The following is an 18,428-nucleotide window of genomic DNA, read 5'->3' as shown; positions in this document are numbered from 1 at the left end:
CAATAAACATTTGAAGAAATGTGTTTTACTCGGTATGGGACACTACCTCTCTGGTGTGAATCCATGTACTGGGGTGGAGGATAGGGTGGTGGTGGCTATAAATTTGCATCATTAAACCTCTACTCTGTACTTGTTCTTACTTCATTTATTTTTAAGTTTGTGCTGCACAAAGAGGAAGGGTGCAGAATAGGGAATGAAGCAGTTTTTCTTCCTCCTCTCCATTTCACCATCCTGAAAATCTTGGGGAAAAAAAGGATGCATTGTTGTTGCTGTTGCTCCTGCTTTCCCATCTTTCCTGTAGAGCAGCAGTTCCCAACTTTGGGGTTGCAATCCCATTGGGGTTGCAATGATACAAAATGGGATCGCAAAGATGCTCATCAATGTTGACCTATTACGATGAATATGCTTCCTGTTTATAAATATGCAACTCTCACACCAGGCAGTTATTAGTCCATACATGACAGTTGCCACACTGATGCAAGGCACTTGTACATTACTGGAAGTTGACATCATGTTGGGGTCGTGATGCATCATTTTGGGGTCACAGACAATGTTCCCTCTAAGGAGTAGCCTTCTGTGAGCGCGCTGCTTTGGTCCCACCTCCCCCTTTCAGTGCGGCATGGGACATTTACAAAAGGTAAGCTCCTCACTCTTCACCAGGGCAGGCAGAAGAGTCTGGAGCCTGGGGTGCTGGAGCCTGGGGGGGCGGGGGCTGGAGGCCTGAAGCCTGCTTGACTCGAGTGAGGCTCTGCTGGGGGCTGGAGGCTGGCATGGGCTCTGCGAAACTGCTCCGCTCCCCTGCATTGCCTCATGGAGCGAGGAGGCACGTGGCATCAGGACCGGGGAGTGGAGCACTTCCCGGAGCTTACAGAGCAGTTTCCTGGGGCCCGCACCAGCCCCTGCCCCAGCCTCCATCCCTGCCTTGCCTCGCCTCAGGGCTGCTGCGTACCCCAAGTGAGGCTCCGCTGGCTCTGGGGAACTTCTCCATGCTACATTCCCTGGCCCTGACTCCACATGCGTCCTCGCTCCCCTAGGCCATGCAGGGCTGCGAAGCAGTTCCCCAGAGCCGGCGGAGCCCGCGCCAATCCCCGCCTCCACCTCAGGGAGGAACTTACCTTTACTAAGTGTCTCACGCCACAGCCCAGCTCCATTCCCAGTGGGTGCGTGGCCTAAAAAAGTTTGTGCGCAGCCAAACTTTTACTCATGCGCGGCCGCGCACATGCACACCTTAGAGGGAACCTTGGTCACAGAACATTTCCAATATTTAAATGGGGACACACGGAGGAAAAGGCTGGGAAGCCCTGCTCTAGAGAATCAGGAAGCTGCAAGCCAATTAAAGGACTTGTATTTCCTGTGGGTAAAACAGCAGTGTAGCAGCTAGAAAAGAACCAATAGAGTGAGGGTCCAGAGCCCAGTGTTAAATTCCTTGTTCACATCACTTTCTCCTTACTCCTCTGTTCTGGTACCTATCTGCACTGCTCTAGGGAGGGAAATGTATTGAAGATTATGAAGTAAGGGTAATCCTGCAAGTCTATTGTTTATAGCTATAGCTATAGTAAGTTTGGTGCGTGCTCTTTCGTTTACATTTCACAGGGAGTAGCAACATGTTTAGAGGTCTAAACTCCACAATGCTTCCACCCCCTCATACAGCATGAGATGGTGACCAATGTGGGGGCTTCAGGTTAGTTTGTTCATTTTTTATTTATAAAAATAAGCCCTGTTTACCACTGTGTCTCTGAACCATCTTCCTAGAACAGCTTTGTTGGAGCACCTAAAATGCCTCTCTTAATCTTGCTGTAAATGTGTCCAGGATTAGGACCTGCAATTCATTTTTAATTATAAAGTATCTTCAACTTTGTATTGGACTAGTTTCTTGGACTAGTATTTTAGAAGCCCAACAATTAATAGACTCAGGGTCTGATACCACATTCATTATTTACACACGTTAAAGGCATATATAATACTTGGAAAAAGTAATAGAGGTTTTCTGTGCTTGATGTTAAAGGATTAAAATAATGATTGAAGTCATCAGTATTGCTGAGATTAGATTCTTTCAGTTTTTAAATTTAAATTATTTTGAGAGTATTCAAATGATTCCTTACATTCTTTATATTAACAACATAAAAATTAAAGACAAAGTAGGAAAAAAGATAGATTGCATTAAATGTTAAAGCATTTTGCTTCATTATTTTAAGGGTTAAGTCTGGCTTAATGAGCTAGCATTCCCTGCTGAGTTTCAAGATACCATTTGCTCAGCCACATTTCTGCCAATGTACACCTGTGGGGAATTTGACCTTATCTTTCCAGAGATTCCATATAGATAATGCTATTTTTTCTTAATGAGGTTTTGTTATATTGCAAATGAAACACATTTTTATTAAGCATTGCAACACATGAAGTACTTTATAAATGTGATCAATGAATTTTAAATCACTACATTTTGAGAAAAAACCCATTAAGGTGTATATAGTGTTATATCAAAAAAACCCCAACAAACCCCAAGATAAAAAATCTGCACAAGTCTCATGGCTCATTGGACTTGTTTGGTTAAGACACATCAGTATCTGTAGCCAATGGCACACAGGAAATGATGGATTAGCACCTTTAATTCTCTAACCCAAATGATTTAAGAGATAGATACTTTAAATAGTTTCAACACCAAAACCCTGTCACATATGAAATATATGGATGTTGTCGTTTAATCGCTAGTAATAGGATCAGAATAATACATCACAGAAATCAGAATACTTTCTCAAGGAGCTCACCAGATAAAATATATTTTGGATTTTTGCATCCTATATAAAGCTCATATAAAACTGAGAAATCTTTGTGTATGGGAAATAATTAGGGCTGCCAATTAATCACCATTAACATGTGCAATTAATGCAAGAACCAATTCACATGTTAATTTTTTTAGCATGTTAATTGTGCACATGGTTTTGGAGCCCACACTCAGGTTCCTCTTCACTGCTGTCACCATTGCCTCCAGGCCACCCAGTGGGGCAGTGGTGGCAGTGCAGAGAAGCAGCAGAACAGCCCGGGTGCAGGCTCCAGGCTGCTGCAGCAAAAGGCAGCAGGAGGGCACACGCCAATATATCGGTGCCATATCGGGACACCACATGCAGGTGTGCAGCTGCAGCATGCATATGGCCAGGAGTACGACCTGGTGATGTGTACAGCTGTACCCAGCAGGTAAGTATGTGAAGGAGGAGGGGCAGGGGGTTGAAGGAAGGGGTAGATTGAGGCCCCCACAATGAGGAAGGGAGTGGGACAGGGCAGGGATCAGAGCAAATGGGTCCCCGGGGCTGTGATGGGAAGCTGGATGGAGCCACAGGAGGCTCATGTAGCAGTTCGTGCTTGCATTGCTGCATGCACACCCAGGAGAGGTGTGGGGGCATGTGCCCCCTGGATTTGTGCATGGGTCAGAGGTGGGCTGTCCACTGAGGGCTGGGACTCTGTGCCCTGCTGCCTTTGCCCAAAGAGCTGCACAGTGCAGCATGCCTCCCACCACTGGGCAGGCAGTGTGCACATGGCTAGTGCACAGCTTCTGAGGCAAAGGCATCAGGACACAGTTTCCCAGCCCACAGTGAGAAGCTCGCCTACACCCTGCACACAAATGTGAGGGGCACATGCCTCCCATGCCTCCACTGGGGGGTGTCCACAGTGGTGGGGAGCCAACCTCTCCTTCCCCCATGCCCCTATGAAAGCCACTCACAGTTCTGTCTTGCTCTCCACTCAGGCCCTGGGGACCCATTCACCCCTGCCCCTACCCCACTCCCTCCCTCACCATGAGGGCCTCAATCTATCACCCATCCCTTCTCTACCTCCCTCCTCTTCCTCTCCACAGACTTACCTGCTGGGTGCTGCTCTACATGCCACTAGGCTGCATTCCTGTAGGGTTACCATATTTCCAGTTTCAAAAAAGAAGACACTTGTGAGGGGTTAATGTGACTGTGGGGGATGGGGGGGCAGTGATATGCCCATGCCCTGCCCCTCACCCCCAAGCCACAGTCCCCCCTAGCCTTGCTGCTGCCCCTCACTCCTGACCTATAATACCTTGCATCCTGCCAGGGGGGTCTCCCCTCCCCAAGTTCCAAACTTCCCTTTGGGGACCCCTCCTTGCCTGGCTCCAAACTCAACACACACACATCCACAGCCCCCTATACCTTTATTAATTCCTCCCCAAACACACACCCCACACACCCCCAACCATACAAAGTACTTGCATAATTTTGCATCATGAGTTTTTAGCTGTGCGATTAAAATCATGATTTATTGCAACTATTTTTTTAATCGTGCAACTAATCATGATTAATTTTTTTAATCATTTAACAGCCCTAGAAATAATATGTATGAAATTAGTATTATCTCCGAATTCAACAAAACTCTTCAAACTTTTTGGATAAATATAGGAAATTTATAAAAAAGTTCAATTAAATCATCATATTATTTGGCTTTTATACCTGAGGGTAGAGTGGTATGTTGCAAGTCACACATGTATTTGTTCAAATCTGGAAATTATTGTCTTTTGAACTGTAGCCTATTTCTCTCATATTTCATATTGGCTAGAGTGGAATGTCCAGAAAAGGGACTTAAACTCTCACCCAGCAATATTTGCTCAAATTATTTTAAATTCTTTCTGACTTCCCTGGGTTTCTATTTCACTGTCAATATTTCATAATGATTTGCAATCTCTCATTGACACCATTTTGCCTTCCGGTATCTCAATGTGAACATTTGGTCATTCATATCAATCTTTCAGTTTCATTTCTACAAGTATGACTAAAGGTAATTCCAATATTATCCCCCTTTGGAGGACTAAGTTGGTGCATACACACTATGTTGATATTTGCACAAAGGTGAATTTAATCCTTAATGAGGTCAGGATTATTAATTAAGAGGTAATCACTTCAAATATTTTTTTAATTTTCAGTTCCCATGCAAGTCAAATCAATCCTTTTCAGGTTATAAATAAACGGTGAATATATTCCTCAGTCTGTTACCTACTTCAGAATTTTAAAAGTACCAGAATCCAAACTGATAACTGTATCATACTATTAATAGAATTAGAGTTAATATAAATTGTATAATTAAAACTTTTGTTTCCTTAAAAAATAAAATCAATCTTAAATCCTTCCAAAAATACTTGGAAGATGAAAGTCTGGGAGAATAATGTTTTGTCTAGAATGAATAGGAGTTCTAACTAACTGAAATCATTTAGTATAAATTTTATACTGTGGTGTGGGTGTGTGTATGTGTGCGTGCGCATGCAAATAAGTGTGCATATACATGCATGTGTGCATAAAAAATGCTTTCTCCTGTTTCCTTTGTGATTCAGATCAGATTTACCTCCAGGGAATGCTAAACAATATTAGAATAATTTTGGAATAAGGTCTGGAAGATGAAGAGGGAGAACAACCTTGTGGTTGAGGATAAAGTCTTGTTATGTATTAAAAGCGGATTATGTAAAATGATACTAGCGAAAAGAAATCTATGGATATGCTCACAGCACTGTTTAACAAATGACTTCAGAAGCAATGATACAAATGGTGAAGTTTATTGATGTTGAGAAGCAAGATAAAAATGTAGCACTCACAGGTGTTATGAGAAATAGAGGTGTAAGTCCATTGTCTGACTATAGATTTGAACCTAAGTCTGTCATAACATGGGTGAATGCTCTATCAGACCTGCAGGTAGTTTGAAATGATACACTCATTTCAGATTTTCATAGATTGAATTTAGACACCTAATTTTGGGAAAAAGGAAGTGCCAAACTTGGACAATCAATTGAAGGAGTTCATAGAATACAAGGAATGTAGTTAAAAGAAGGAAAGAGGGGACAATATAAAAGAAGATAAGAAAGAAATAGACTGAGATTGCTAACATTTTAAAGAGCTGAGTGAAAATGGACTTTTGGGACTGATCCAAAGTTTATTGAAGGTAATAGGATGACTCACTTGAACTTCAGTGGGTGCTGAATCAGGACTATTAGTTTATTTATTAAAATATAAGAGAACTTTAATGATGATAAATTCATAATGATGGAAGGGAAGCACTAGATCATGAAGTTACAGTCAAGTAGAGAAATTTGCTGCCTCAGGAGGCCGTTTAGTTAAACATATGAGAGAGGGTTTTCAACGAGCTTGGTTATACTCATTTATGATAACTGCATTTCTCCTTAGATATCTAATACAGGTAATTAAACCCCCTCCTTCAAGCTGAAAGAGGATCCATTCTGGATACCAGGAAGGATTTTTCTCCTTATGTTGACCATAGTGTATAGCTGGTTGGGAGCAGTAAGAAGGGCTTCTGTCCTACTCCAAAGCATCCTTTCTAGATGCTTCTCCTATTGTGAACAATGTGTGTTCAAGTGTATTTCACTGTAACACAAAAATGTGCCATGTTAGCAGCATAGTTTATTTGTTGTACATAATTGTAATATCCAGAAGCTAATCAGGACCTGGCCCCATTTTGCTGTATTGTGAAGACCTTTTCTACTGAAGGCTTTATCAGTAAAAATTCACCAGAAAAATCTTATGGCCCATACTGCATCCATACCAGGGCTTTTGCTGGCATAGCTACAAGACAAAAAACAATCCCCCCTGTAATTCATACAGCTATGTTCACCAACCCTTTAAGGACAATCCTGACTGGAGGCATTCATTCAGAGAAGGCAAAAGGCCCCTGCATCCAACAGTTTGAATAAACTCATTTAGAATAACATGTGAGAAATAGATGGAAGAAACAATAGGATGGAGAAGAAAGGGCAGATGAAGGAATCACTGGCAAACCAATTACTTTGCTGTCATTGCAGTGGCAGGACAATGGCAATACCCTCAACTTGCCTGCTTTTACCTGGATCTGTGCCATTTGTTCCTGAATTCGTGCCATGTAGCTGTGTGTGGGTGCAACATAGCAATTTTGGGAAATGCTTGGGGTCCAGTAGGTTGCTTTCAATTGTATAATCCTAGTTAGCAGGTCTTGTATATTTAATTCAGGGGAGAATAGGAAAAATAAGAGACTGATTTACCACTCCTTTACTCCAGGTTGCCGCAATTTCAGTGATTTTGATCAGCTGAGGCCACGGAATTACTAGGGCAATGCTAGGGGAAGGCTATGACAAATCAGGTCTTCAGTGTCCACTTACAGGGACAAGCTGCAGCCGGTGACAGTGCTGAAATAGAAACCATAGGTAAGGCATTACCTCAGACAAGCTGCTTCCTCTGCTATATTGGAAAAATGTTTCAAAAAACAGCCAGTGTGGCTGCTGTTACAATTGTTATCTATGGCAGTGCTCAAATATCTCATTTTCTTTGCACTTTGGAAAGCATGCATTGTCCTGGAAACCACAAGTAGCTGGCCTATAACATTTTCAGGTGGAAACCACTAGCTATGGACTTCAGGGCTATGCAATATCAAAGGCATCTCAATGGATTAGCACTTGTTTAGTGTCAGAGACTGGTCCTCCTCTTGACATGGTATAACTTTGAAAGGTTTAGAAGGTATTATGGTAGTTTAACACCCCTTAACTAACAACGGCTCCCGTTTTAAGTGCCTTTATGATGTTTTTAAGGCAACCTGTGCCAAAATCTCGAGGGTCTGGGAAGGGCAGTCAGTGGAATTGCTCCTCAGCACCCTGCTGCTTCCTTGTCATTTTAATTGACTACCCTTCATACACTTTCGTAGTGGACAGAAAAGTCCCACTCTGAAACCACAACTGTCCAAAAAGCTGCTAGAAGCCACTTCTGGAAGCACTGAGGTGGATGACACGTCTCCTACCTACAGCTCTACACGCGGCTTGCCCCTCTCCAGCTATATCTGGCTGCAAAGGGAAAACAAGCAAACACTTTCGGATACGTATTTCTCCAATCAGCCGCCAGAGGATCTCGCAGCCAAGGAAGAGCCGTGCAAGCAGCCGCTCTTCCTTGCCAGAAGAAGAAAGCGACACAGCGGGACCTCATCTCCCTGCCAGCGAGTAGGACAGAGCCATTCAGGAAGGCGTCCTGCATCTGGAACAGGGTGAAATCCGTCTGCATCTCAGCCCTGCTCCAAAGCGAGACGGGCACTGAAGCTCTGTATTATTCTTTTGAAAGGACTGTTTTTTTCCTAGGGTTTTTTTCCCCGCAGGGTGTATTTAGTGCCTGTACCACGGAGCCATCTGTCCTGCCTGCCTGTGCTCAGGGGGTTGGGCAGTGCCAGGGCGGGCGTCGCTCTCCTGGGCGCTGTCCACATCCCGAGTGCTGAAACGGGGAGCTTCAGGGGGTGCCAAGCTGAAAGCGCGCATGCGCACACAGGAAGGACAATGGGAAACCTCTTCCACTTTTGTTGTGCAGCTGGCAGAAGCAAGGTTTCATTTCCTTGTGTGTGCCGGTGATCTCATTTATCTGGGCCAGGCCAGAAAGACCTCTCACGAGTTTTTCCCGACTTCCCTGCTGCTAATAATTGCAGAAAACTGTATACCAGCTCCAGTAAACGATTTGCTGTGCAGTCTGTCTGCTTTCATAGGCAACCAAGTACGGTCTTGCTAGAGCACTCTTTTTTTTGCTTTGTTTCTCCTCTTGACCGAGCTGGAAAAACTGTTGCTGGACATTGTAAATTGTTTGCTACCCTTTCAAAATCGTCGGTGACTTTATGCTGGACTTTAACCGTATCGTTTTATTTCAACAGGGAAGACAAATCAGAGATCCTGAATACTTGTATAAAACCTGCTACATGATCTCATGGTGAAGGAAAACCCATATTCCCCTTGCTCTTAAGAGAGCAATTGTTTCCTTTACTGAGTTTACGCGACGCTGTTAAATACTTTCCCGCCTCAACGTGCACTTACGCCCTCTGTCTTAATTGGCTTCATACACCTGGAAGACGGTTACTGATCTGGAGAGAAAAAAAGATGCCTAAAATTCATGAAACCTTGCAAACGAAGCATGTCAAGCCATTAAAAAAAAAGATAGGCTTTTCATTTGAATAAACATTTCAAAGGAAAACCTCAACATAGGCATTACGAATTGTAAGGGCCCGTCAATAAAAAAAAGAGCCTACATTTGCCTACATTTGAACTTCTGATCTCCCCCCCTCCCCTCATTATACATACACACACACACACACATATATATATGTACACACACATACATACATACATACATACATACACGTATATTAAAGCAGAGCAGTCTACAGTTGCACTGAGTTCCCCTACTGGCGACATAAGAGCTATGCACGTTTTATATAACAGTGATTAGTATTAATTTACATTAATTGCAATTAGGTAAAGTCAACAAAAAAGAGAAAACTACTAAATAATCTGTTAACTGGAAGTGTCCTTTCCAATAAATGTGCATCACTGGAATTAGCTGCCTAGATCATGTCGGATTTCCTCTAATCTGTAGCATTCAAGCAATAAATAATTTAGGGCACAGAAATCCTTCTCTCTCTGTAAATAACTACTTTTAGACTTCACATATAGGCTATTCTAATAGCAAGATTACAATTGTATGCGTAACACTGTTTTTCACTTGATGGACATTTTGAAAGCCCTTTAAGAAGGAAAAGAAGGGATCAGGCTTTAACATTTGACTTTCGCACCCGAACAAACTTGTACGGGACATATTTTTTTATCTACGTGTGTCCGCAAATGACAGCGCTGTCTTGGTTTGCACTCTGAAGTAGTGGGGGAGATGGCTGTTACTTGGATACGGGTAGTAAAAAAGCTAGGGAAGTCAATAAAACCACTTTAAAGGCAGTATAATAATATAGGGTGTTCATATTGTTACTTGACTTGAATACATTTTGGGTCAGTCTTATTTCCCAACCCTCATTTCCCACCAGCAGAAAATAAATAGTTTAGAAGTACCCATTGGAAAAGTCTTTCTTTTTTTAAAGCTGGGCTGTCTGCTGTGTTATCCTCTCCAACATGTAAACCACCTCTAATCACCTCCGATAGCTCTGAATGGGCAATCAGCCGGCCCATTTGGGACCACAGTTGTCAAGTAGACACGCTGGATACCCGCTTGGGCTAATTACCCTGGAATTCCCTCCTAGCAGGACTGCATTATCGGGCTCTCCTCCCCCCGGGCGTCTGGGGACCCGGACGTGGCAGCCTCGGGATCGGTGCCACCCTTCTCCCGATTGCAATGGGGAGAGACCTCCCCGCGAGTGCCAGGCAATGCACAGCGATGAAGCGCCCGGCTGGCTCTTCTACCGCCCCTCAGCAGCTGTCAAGACGCTTTTCCTTGTGAGGAGCAAACCAAAGGGGATAGGTCCCTGCTAGTGGGGATGGATCAAGCCCAGGCAGAGCAGCTCCCTAGGAGAAATTACCCCTGACGCCTGTCCTCTAATTGCACCGGGGATTCTCCTCCTCCTCCTCCCCCGCCTTCTCCTAGTGTGCATTGTTACGGAAGGGGGTGGGGGAAGGCTGCTCGGACACCTGCTCCTGTTGGACCACCCGGGTACCTGTTGGTCCGTGCTAGGAGGCAGGGTGCCGCTCCACGTCCATCGCTCCTCTCCGCCCGGGCTCTCGCGCCGCGCTGCAGTGCCGGGGCCGGGGTAGGTGATCCGCTGGGGGGATTGGTGCTCTACTTTTTCCGCCTGTTGTTCTGGCGGGGCTCTGGCCGTACGCAACCTAAGGTGCCTGGCTAATGCCATTCTGGGAAGCAGGAGGGGCCGCGTCTTTCCTCCAGACAATTGATTGCCGGCGGGGGGAGAAAGGGCTGGAGCGCCGGAGCTGCTGAACACCTGTCACACCGTGGAGCCTGATTTATACCTGGAGCTGGACGGACCTCCTCGGGGCTTTTCTGGAGCACTTTAAAGGGGGATATCCTCTTCGAGAGCCCAGGAGAAGAGGACAAGAGCTTCATGCTATTCCCCTCCTCTCCCCCGGGTGAATATTCCTGCAACGTATATATCGCGTTTATCCTTCTCCAGTCAACTGCACCTTCTACCTGGCCGGAGCGGCTCAGATCATGTCAGCTAAGCTTCTAGTGGCTTTCTTCCTCCTCTCTGTATTCCAAGCCTGGTAAGTCTGCCCTGTGCGCTGCTTCTAGTTTCGGGGATGATGGGGGGGAGGGGAGGAGGGGTGTTTTCTTTTTCCCCACCAGTGTGATGTGTGTCTCATGCTGGACTGTCACCCCCCCGCCCCCCCGGAGAGTTTGCAAGGTACTTAGTGCGAGAAGCACATCAGGGTGCGCTCTCCTTTCATTTTTCCCCCCATGATGTTCTGCAATAGCGTTAGCCTGTTTTACACCAGGCAGTGGGTCTCCAACTCCTCCGCAGACAGGGAAGTACCCTCCAAGCCGGGTCTTACATTCTTATTGCCAAGCTCAGGGTCGTCACTTAGAGCCTGAAGCTCGTTAGGCTCCGAGCTTGGATAACGCCTTTCCACCTTACCTGGCTTCGCAGAAAAGTTTTTTCCTTACTTCTCACGTTAGGGGATTAACCCAGCCTTGCCAACGTTTACTGACACGACACTAAAGCAGGCGCGGGGTGCCAGGGCTTGCTAACGGGATTGCGTGTGCAGCTGTTCCCACTTAATAGACACGTTGCAGTTCCTTTCCTGTACCAGGTATTGTCTGACTAGGTCAGAGATGACACTGAACCAAGATCTGGGGGGGGGGGGGGTTTCCCCTCCCTTAGGTTAGCCTTCAAAATCCTTGGCTCCAGGATTTGAGAAGGCATAAAGCTTGGGAAAGCAAAGGCAGGATGCTCTGCCTGCAGGCAAGTGAGGTCAGTCTAGGAGAGCAGGCAAACCCAAGCTCCAAGTCACCAAAGGGGCACTGCAAAAAGTCCTTTGAATCTCCTGCGATGTTGATTTCTCAGAAAGATCACAGCGATCCTTTGGTGCTTGGATTAAAACAGCAAGCTCCTCTGGGGGTGTTTATCTAAAACAATCATGGAAATATCCCTGCTGGAAATCTCACTGTGGAAATGCCACCCTGGGAAATCCTCTGAGATTACCTCCGTGGGTCCCCAGGAACCTCTCCCCTCCCCGACCCCCCACCCCCCTCTTTTGACTTCCTAGGGATAATCCCTACCTCACCCGAGTTGCATTCAAGTGGGCTGCAGCACTGAAGGAGTAAATTACTCAGGACTGGGCCTTCCAGCAGCTCCAAGGACCAAGTCTTTAAGTGAGGGAAGGTACCTTGAGCTTTTGAATAAAATGAAGATATGTCAAAAATGTAAACGATTTCCCACTTCTTACACCATAGATCAATTGTTAGGACCTGTTGGAGGGTTGGGGGGATGGGTGCTGATGAAGGAAAGGTACAAGAAAACAACCCCCCCCCAAAAAAAATCAAAACAAAACAAAACAAAAAAACAACCCAGACATCAAAAACTCCTCCTCCCAGCTCTTGTGAGGAGATGCCCCAGCATTTACACCTATCTGGATACCAAATACTGTAAACTCAAGCCAAACCCAGCATTTCTCATTGGATACCATTCTTGAAGACCATTAAGTCTCCTACATAATAACTGCAGGGAACCCAGCCAGAGAAATCCCTCCCTAACAGAGCAGCTGCAGTGAAGTGAAAAAGATAAAGTTTTGAGTTAATTTGCTTCCTCTCTCCCCCACCCCACAAGCAGAAAATCTCTTTCCTAATCATTTTCAAGCACTGAGATGCAAATCCCTGTTTATGTGGACAATTAGATTTTTTTTCCCAGTCAGTGTGTGCCAGTGCTTCCCTTTTAGTTCCCCTTATGCTGTAGTAGTACTGCCTCACTGGATGTTCAATTTTTCCTCCATCCCAAAAAATTCCAGATCTACCCCTTTGATTATGACTGACAAGTATTAAGGTCTGAAATGCAAGATCTCTGAACTGAAGCTAGAGAAAACTGTACCACTTGTCAAGAGATCATTGCACACACTGGTTTCAAGCTTCCTTCTCTGTTGTGTTCCTTGTGCACCTCACTTTTGTCTTTTCATAATAAAGCCTGTGTTACCTAATGAGGATTTGGAGGGCTGACAGGTCTGCTGCCTATTTCCTAAATGCCAAGGATTGAGTCCCAATTTTCCTGTAAATGTCGAAAAGGCTCCAAGGTCTGGGAATATGGCTGTCATTCCTAGAAGTGACAACTAAGCAATGAAACTGCAGCCTTAAAGCTTAGTAAGACCTTAATTGTTCAGAGGCAAACAAGGGAGGTAATAAATTGCTTGCAAAAAATTTACATAATGTACATCACTGTAGTTAGCATAGATTACTTTGAATAATTTTAGCCACCTCTTTCCACCCCCAGTTGCAATCAAGCACCTAGTTAGGCACACAAAACCTCCAGGGTGAAGCTCTGTGGGAAGCAATCCACTGAAGGGAGAAGATAAAGACTTGGCAATTATCAGATTTTTGTTGATTATTGGTTTTAAGGAACCTGCAAACTAATGTGTAAACTATTTTATAACACTGAGAGGATTAAATTAATTCAGTCCTCATTGAAACTCCTGCAGCTTGCAGGGTAGTTCCATGGGTGCAGCTCAAGCCAGAATTTAGCTGGTCCTTGGCTCACATTCACCCAACCATGCAGGTTGTTAGTTATGGGACACAAGCCATGTGTATCTAAATGATGCATTCTTTGCAAGCAGTTCAATGAATATAGAATTGCAAATATGTGGCTTATCACGAGACTCAAAAGAAAAGAAAACATCTTAGATTGAGTGACACATGGGCATGGTGATCTGAAAATTGCAGCTTATGCACCACAAAATAAACTTTCATCCTTTCAAGCACACTCCCATTCAGTTCTTAACTATTCACTGTGATCCCACAAGCTTTCCACACAAAGGACTCTCACTCAGTGCCTCCATTTAGAAATGTTTTTATATAGATTCCATAATCAAGAAAAAAGTTCTTTACATTCAGCTTATTCTTTGCAAAAGCTTCAAAAAGGATCCTAAAAGACATCTTAATTTCTTATGTGCATTTTTACCCCATTTATATGGCATGCCTGCAGTGATGTATTGATGGGGGGATGGGTGGGCCACGCCCTTGGGCACTGGCTGGGGAGGGGGGCAGAGGCTGGGTCCTCTAGGGGTACTTGGTCCCCTGGCAGCACTTCTGGATTCATTCCTGGGGTTTCCAGTCTTGATGATTGGATGCCGGGGAATCCTCCCTCCTCCCCACCCTGCTTGGCAGCAGATGTGGAGGACACATATGGAAGCATTGGCTCCCCAGTGCCATAGACCCATTGGTGCACCACTTCATGCCTGTAACAAGCAATCCAGGCATATTTAAAACACATATACAATTTAGGCACATTTAAAAGCATATACAAAATAAGAATAAAGTATCATTGTTGGTGGGTGAATGTACATGAGAGAGACAGAAGGGGAGAGGGAACGCAAAGTACTGTAACACCTACCAAAGGAGAAACAACTCCAAAATTAACTCAGTGAAAACCCTGAGTTAATGCATAAAAGTAGCAACGTGCCGAGAAAATAAACAAATTGGCACTGAGAGAAGGGGAAGAGCAAGGTCAAGGGTCTAAAGCCTGGTCAATGCTTGCAGTGAAAACTGAACTTTGACTTGAGCAGATCCTTGGTGTGGACAAGACCCATGAATTTTATACTCAAGGCACAAAGCCATGGAGAATAAGTGGTTAGTTTTTAGGCTGGAAAGTAGTAAACACTGGGGTCCCCCAGGGATCCATGCTGGGACCAGTGCTGTTTAACATATTCATAAATGGTCTGGAAAAGGGGGAGTAGCAAGGAGGCCAAACTTGTGGATGACATAGAATTATTCAAAGTGGTAAAGACCAAGGCAGACTATGAGGAACTACAAAAGGATCTGGCACATTTGAGCAAATGGGCAATTAAATGGCAGGTGCAATTCAATGTGGATAAGTGTAAAGTGATATACCTTGGCAAAAATAACCCAAACTATACCTACAGTATGGTGGGCTCTTTATTAACTGTTACTACACAGGAAAGAGGTCTGGAAGTCATTGTGGACAGCTTGCTAAAAACACCAGCTCAGTGCTCAGCAGCCATCAAAAAGGCAAATAAATAAAATAAAATAAACACGTAGGAATTATTAAGAGGAGAATTGTAAATTAAATTGAAAGTATCATCATGCCTCTTTATAAATCTATACCTTGAATACTGCATCCAATTCTGGTCCCTACATCTCAAGGATATAAAAGAACTAGAGAAAGTTCAGAGAAGGGCAACAAGGTTGACTGGTGGTATGCAGGGGCTCCCCTATGAGGAGAGAGACTAAAAAAGCTAGACTTATGAAATTTAGAAAAGAGATGCTTGAGGAAGACATGCTAAGTGTTTACAAGTTATTAAACAGTGAAGAGAAAGTAAATTGGGATTTATTATTTACTTTTTCTCAACACAAGAACTAGGGGGTCACAAAATTAAACTAGCAGGTAGTAAATTTAAAACTAACAAAAGGAAGTTATTCTTCACACCACATACAATTACAGTATAGGTCTCACTGCAACCAGATATTGTGAAAGCTGACTGTCAAAGAAAAATCTTTGGTTTCAGATGCCGATGGCAAAAAGGTCAAAGGCTAACATAACATATTTTGTCATTATAGTTCCGTATCCAACCCCCCCCCCCCGAGCTTAAATGTAAAACACATGTGCAGTCAATCTCGCATGAAACCTGAGCAGAAGTGAAAAACACACAGAGTCTGTTTACAGTTATAATTGGCAGTCCTATAATTATTCATGCCTGGCGTGTTGTAATAGGCCACCTGCAAGCTATAATTTTGGAAAAATTTCCACCTTCAGTGGAGATCTCCATGCACGCCCAGGAGACAGCCAGCAATTTGGCCAGTCGCTGACCTCTCTCCCCGCCTACGGTAAAAATTTTCAGGTGTATCCGATTTTGTCGATTCGTCCATTCTCGTCAAGAGCTCTCGAAAGCCTGCTGACCGAAGTCACCTATATGCTTTGCTTAAAAATTTGCACTACTCAGTTTGTAATCTGAACAACAAAATATCTACAGTGCTGTGCTAAATAGCTCAACTTCTCTTTTACACCGCACAACCACAACTTCCTTCCTACGCTCCATTCTTCTGTAGTGTAAGTAAAAATAAACCTTCTGTGTAACCAATACGGTTTAAACCTCCTGACTCCGCTTGCTTACCCACCTGTCCGACCACCTTACCCCACCCGCGTCCAGCTGGTCATGCCGACCCAGGCTCACAGGTCAAGGATACACCGGTCATCGGACGCGACACCGACAATTTAGCCAGATTCAAAAAAGGGACTGAAAACATTATTGGAGGAAAGGGATATCAGTAGCTATTGAACATGCCAGTTAGGGATACAGCCTTTGGATCAGAACTTCTTTGACCCTAAATGTGGCAGACTGCAAGTGAGAGGAACAGTAAAAACAAAACAACCCTGGTCATACCTAGTTCTATTTCCTTTTCAGTATCTATTCTCCATCACTGGGTGACATGGCATACTGGGCAAGACAGAGCTATTCTTACATGTATTCTTGTTCTTGTGCAGTCATTTTCATCTGTGCAAAATAGCATCAGATCAGAAGGGCAACCTGTAAGGTAGAAGGCACAGATATTACCCTCCCTCTATCCTCCATGTACATTTCTTGTCAATTTGAGCATCCCAGATGTTCTTGAGGGATCAAGTAGAAGTAGACACCAAGATACTAAGGACCCAAACTGTTAAAAGCTTCATAAATTAAGCTCAACTCTTTGCCTTGCACTTAGGAAGGAGCTGCACTGGCAAAAACAGTTTCCTACATGTGCACTAACTGGGCAGTCGCATCCTGCACTAGCTGACTAGCTGTTATCTCATTTTATTACTATAGTCATAAAATACAGATAATCCAGCTCTTAAAGAAAGAAGAATTTTAGCTTTCAAAATCCCCCTGGTATGGAACTGTAGAAATAGTATCATTAAAAGTGTAAGGCTTTGATTCTGAGATTCAGACTGACTTATGGAATGTATTTATGTGCTTGTGGTAATCCATATTACACTCAAGAAGCAAGTTCTTAATTTTAAGCCCTGTATGACATTAGGTTCTGAATTCTAAAAGCACTGAGAATATAATAATTTATTAATAGGATGAAATGATCAGTAAGTATTAAAAGATCTGAATTTTTAATATTCTTATTAGCCTGCTGTGCAGGAGATGAATCAGTTGTGTTGAAAAAGTCATATTATAATACTGCAGGATATTCACTTACCATGGGAATCTGACAAGTTAACAACTATAGGTAGGTTGAATGTATGTATGAGTATGTGAATGTGCATGCTGGGGAGAAAGAAGAGGGGACAGACCTAGTTTGATACCTGCATTAATTCACATCTTAAAGTTATACTTGGACATAATGGTAGAAGATGACTTATTCATTTAGTATCCTATATACTTTTATCACTAACAGCACATCCTTTAACAAAATTAAAAAAAATTGGTAGCTGTTCTGCAACAAAGAACTCCAAAACTTTTTCAAGTGTCTGAGGCAATTTTGTGACAATATAAATTTGGACTGAATTCTTAAAAGATAACATCTAATTTTTTTAACGCAGTTCTAGGAAAGTTGAAGAGGATGAATATGAAGATGTAACAGCTAACCAAAAATGGGTATTAGCTCCAAAAACACAAGACACAGATGTGACTCTCATACTAAACAAGTTGCTGAGAGAATATGACAAAAAACTACGGCCAGATATTGGAAGTAAGTGCTCTCTCTTTTTTCTTTATAGGAGAGAAAAGATATAAGAGTAAACAGATGGTATTATTTTGTGTTTCTATGACTCTGGGTTGTGTGCACAACACTAAGATTAGGAATGAAATTTTTTCAGAGTTTGGGAAGGTTCAGCCCTAGAATTCCAATGCAGATGTTTAATGGCAGCATCTCATGGCAATTTGTAAATGCTGTTTCTCACTGGACTATTGAAGACATCTTAATATAGTCAGGGCTATTTTAAACATGGGCATGTTGAAGGACAAGAAGTCTATATGGCCAGCCTACCAGATCTCTTGGCAGCTCATTGGAAAAATCAGAAACAGACTTATTTCTGAACAAGGCAGATGAGCAAAGCAAAGCAAATCCCAAACAACTCACCCCCCTCTGAGCCCACAGCTCTGTGCACCCCAGTGAATGATAAAAGTAACACAGGATGACAGGGGAGCAGATAATAACTTGTTTGTCTTCAGCATCTGGCTGTCTTGGGAAAAAGATGGACTGACAAAACCTAACTAATGTTGTTTACACTATAATTCAACCTTGGTGTGGCAGAATTTATGGCAGAATTTTACCCCTAATTCTTTCAGAGTAATTCTCCACTGGATTGTGTGACCAGTTTGCATAATGTGCTATTAATATATTTTTAGAGAAGTGAGGGATCATGAACAAAACAGAACTCGGGTGACAGCAAGCACATTATTTTACTGGCTAGTGCTCCGATGAGATTTGAGGCAAGCGGGATGAGGCTGCGGACAATCCTTATTTATTTAATGG

General features: G+C 43.5%; 1 protein-coding gene across 1 annotated transcript in view; it reads left to right on the top strand.

Moving 5' to 3' along the window:
- The first annotated feature begins 10,958 nt into the window (after positions 1-10,958).
- Positions 10,959-18,428, top strand: part of GABRG3 (gamma-aminobutyric acid type A receptor subunit gamma3) — a 600,858-nt gene continuing 593,388 nt past the window's right edge. Inside the window, exons 1-2 of the mRNA XM_090064879.1 lie at positions 10,959-11,011; positions 17,494-17,642. Coding sequence (XP_089921005.1) covers positions 10,959-11,011; positions 17,494-17,642 — 202 coding nt within the window. The remainder of the gene's footprint in view (positions 11,012-17,493; positions 17,643-18,428) is intronic.

This window comes from Crocodylus siamensis, chromosome 1, assembly GCF_052110815.1.
Source record: "Crocodylus siamensis isolate JL-2025a chromosome 1, ASM5211081v1, whole genome shotgun sequence".
Lineage (NCBI taxonomy): Eukaryota > Metazoa > Chordata > Crocodylia > Crocodylidae > Crocodylus > Crocodylus siamensis.
This window is presented reverse-complemented; position numbering and strand designations above follow the sequence as displayed.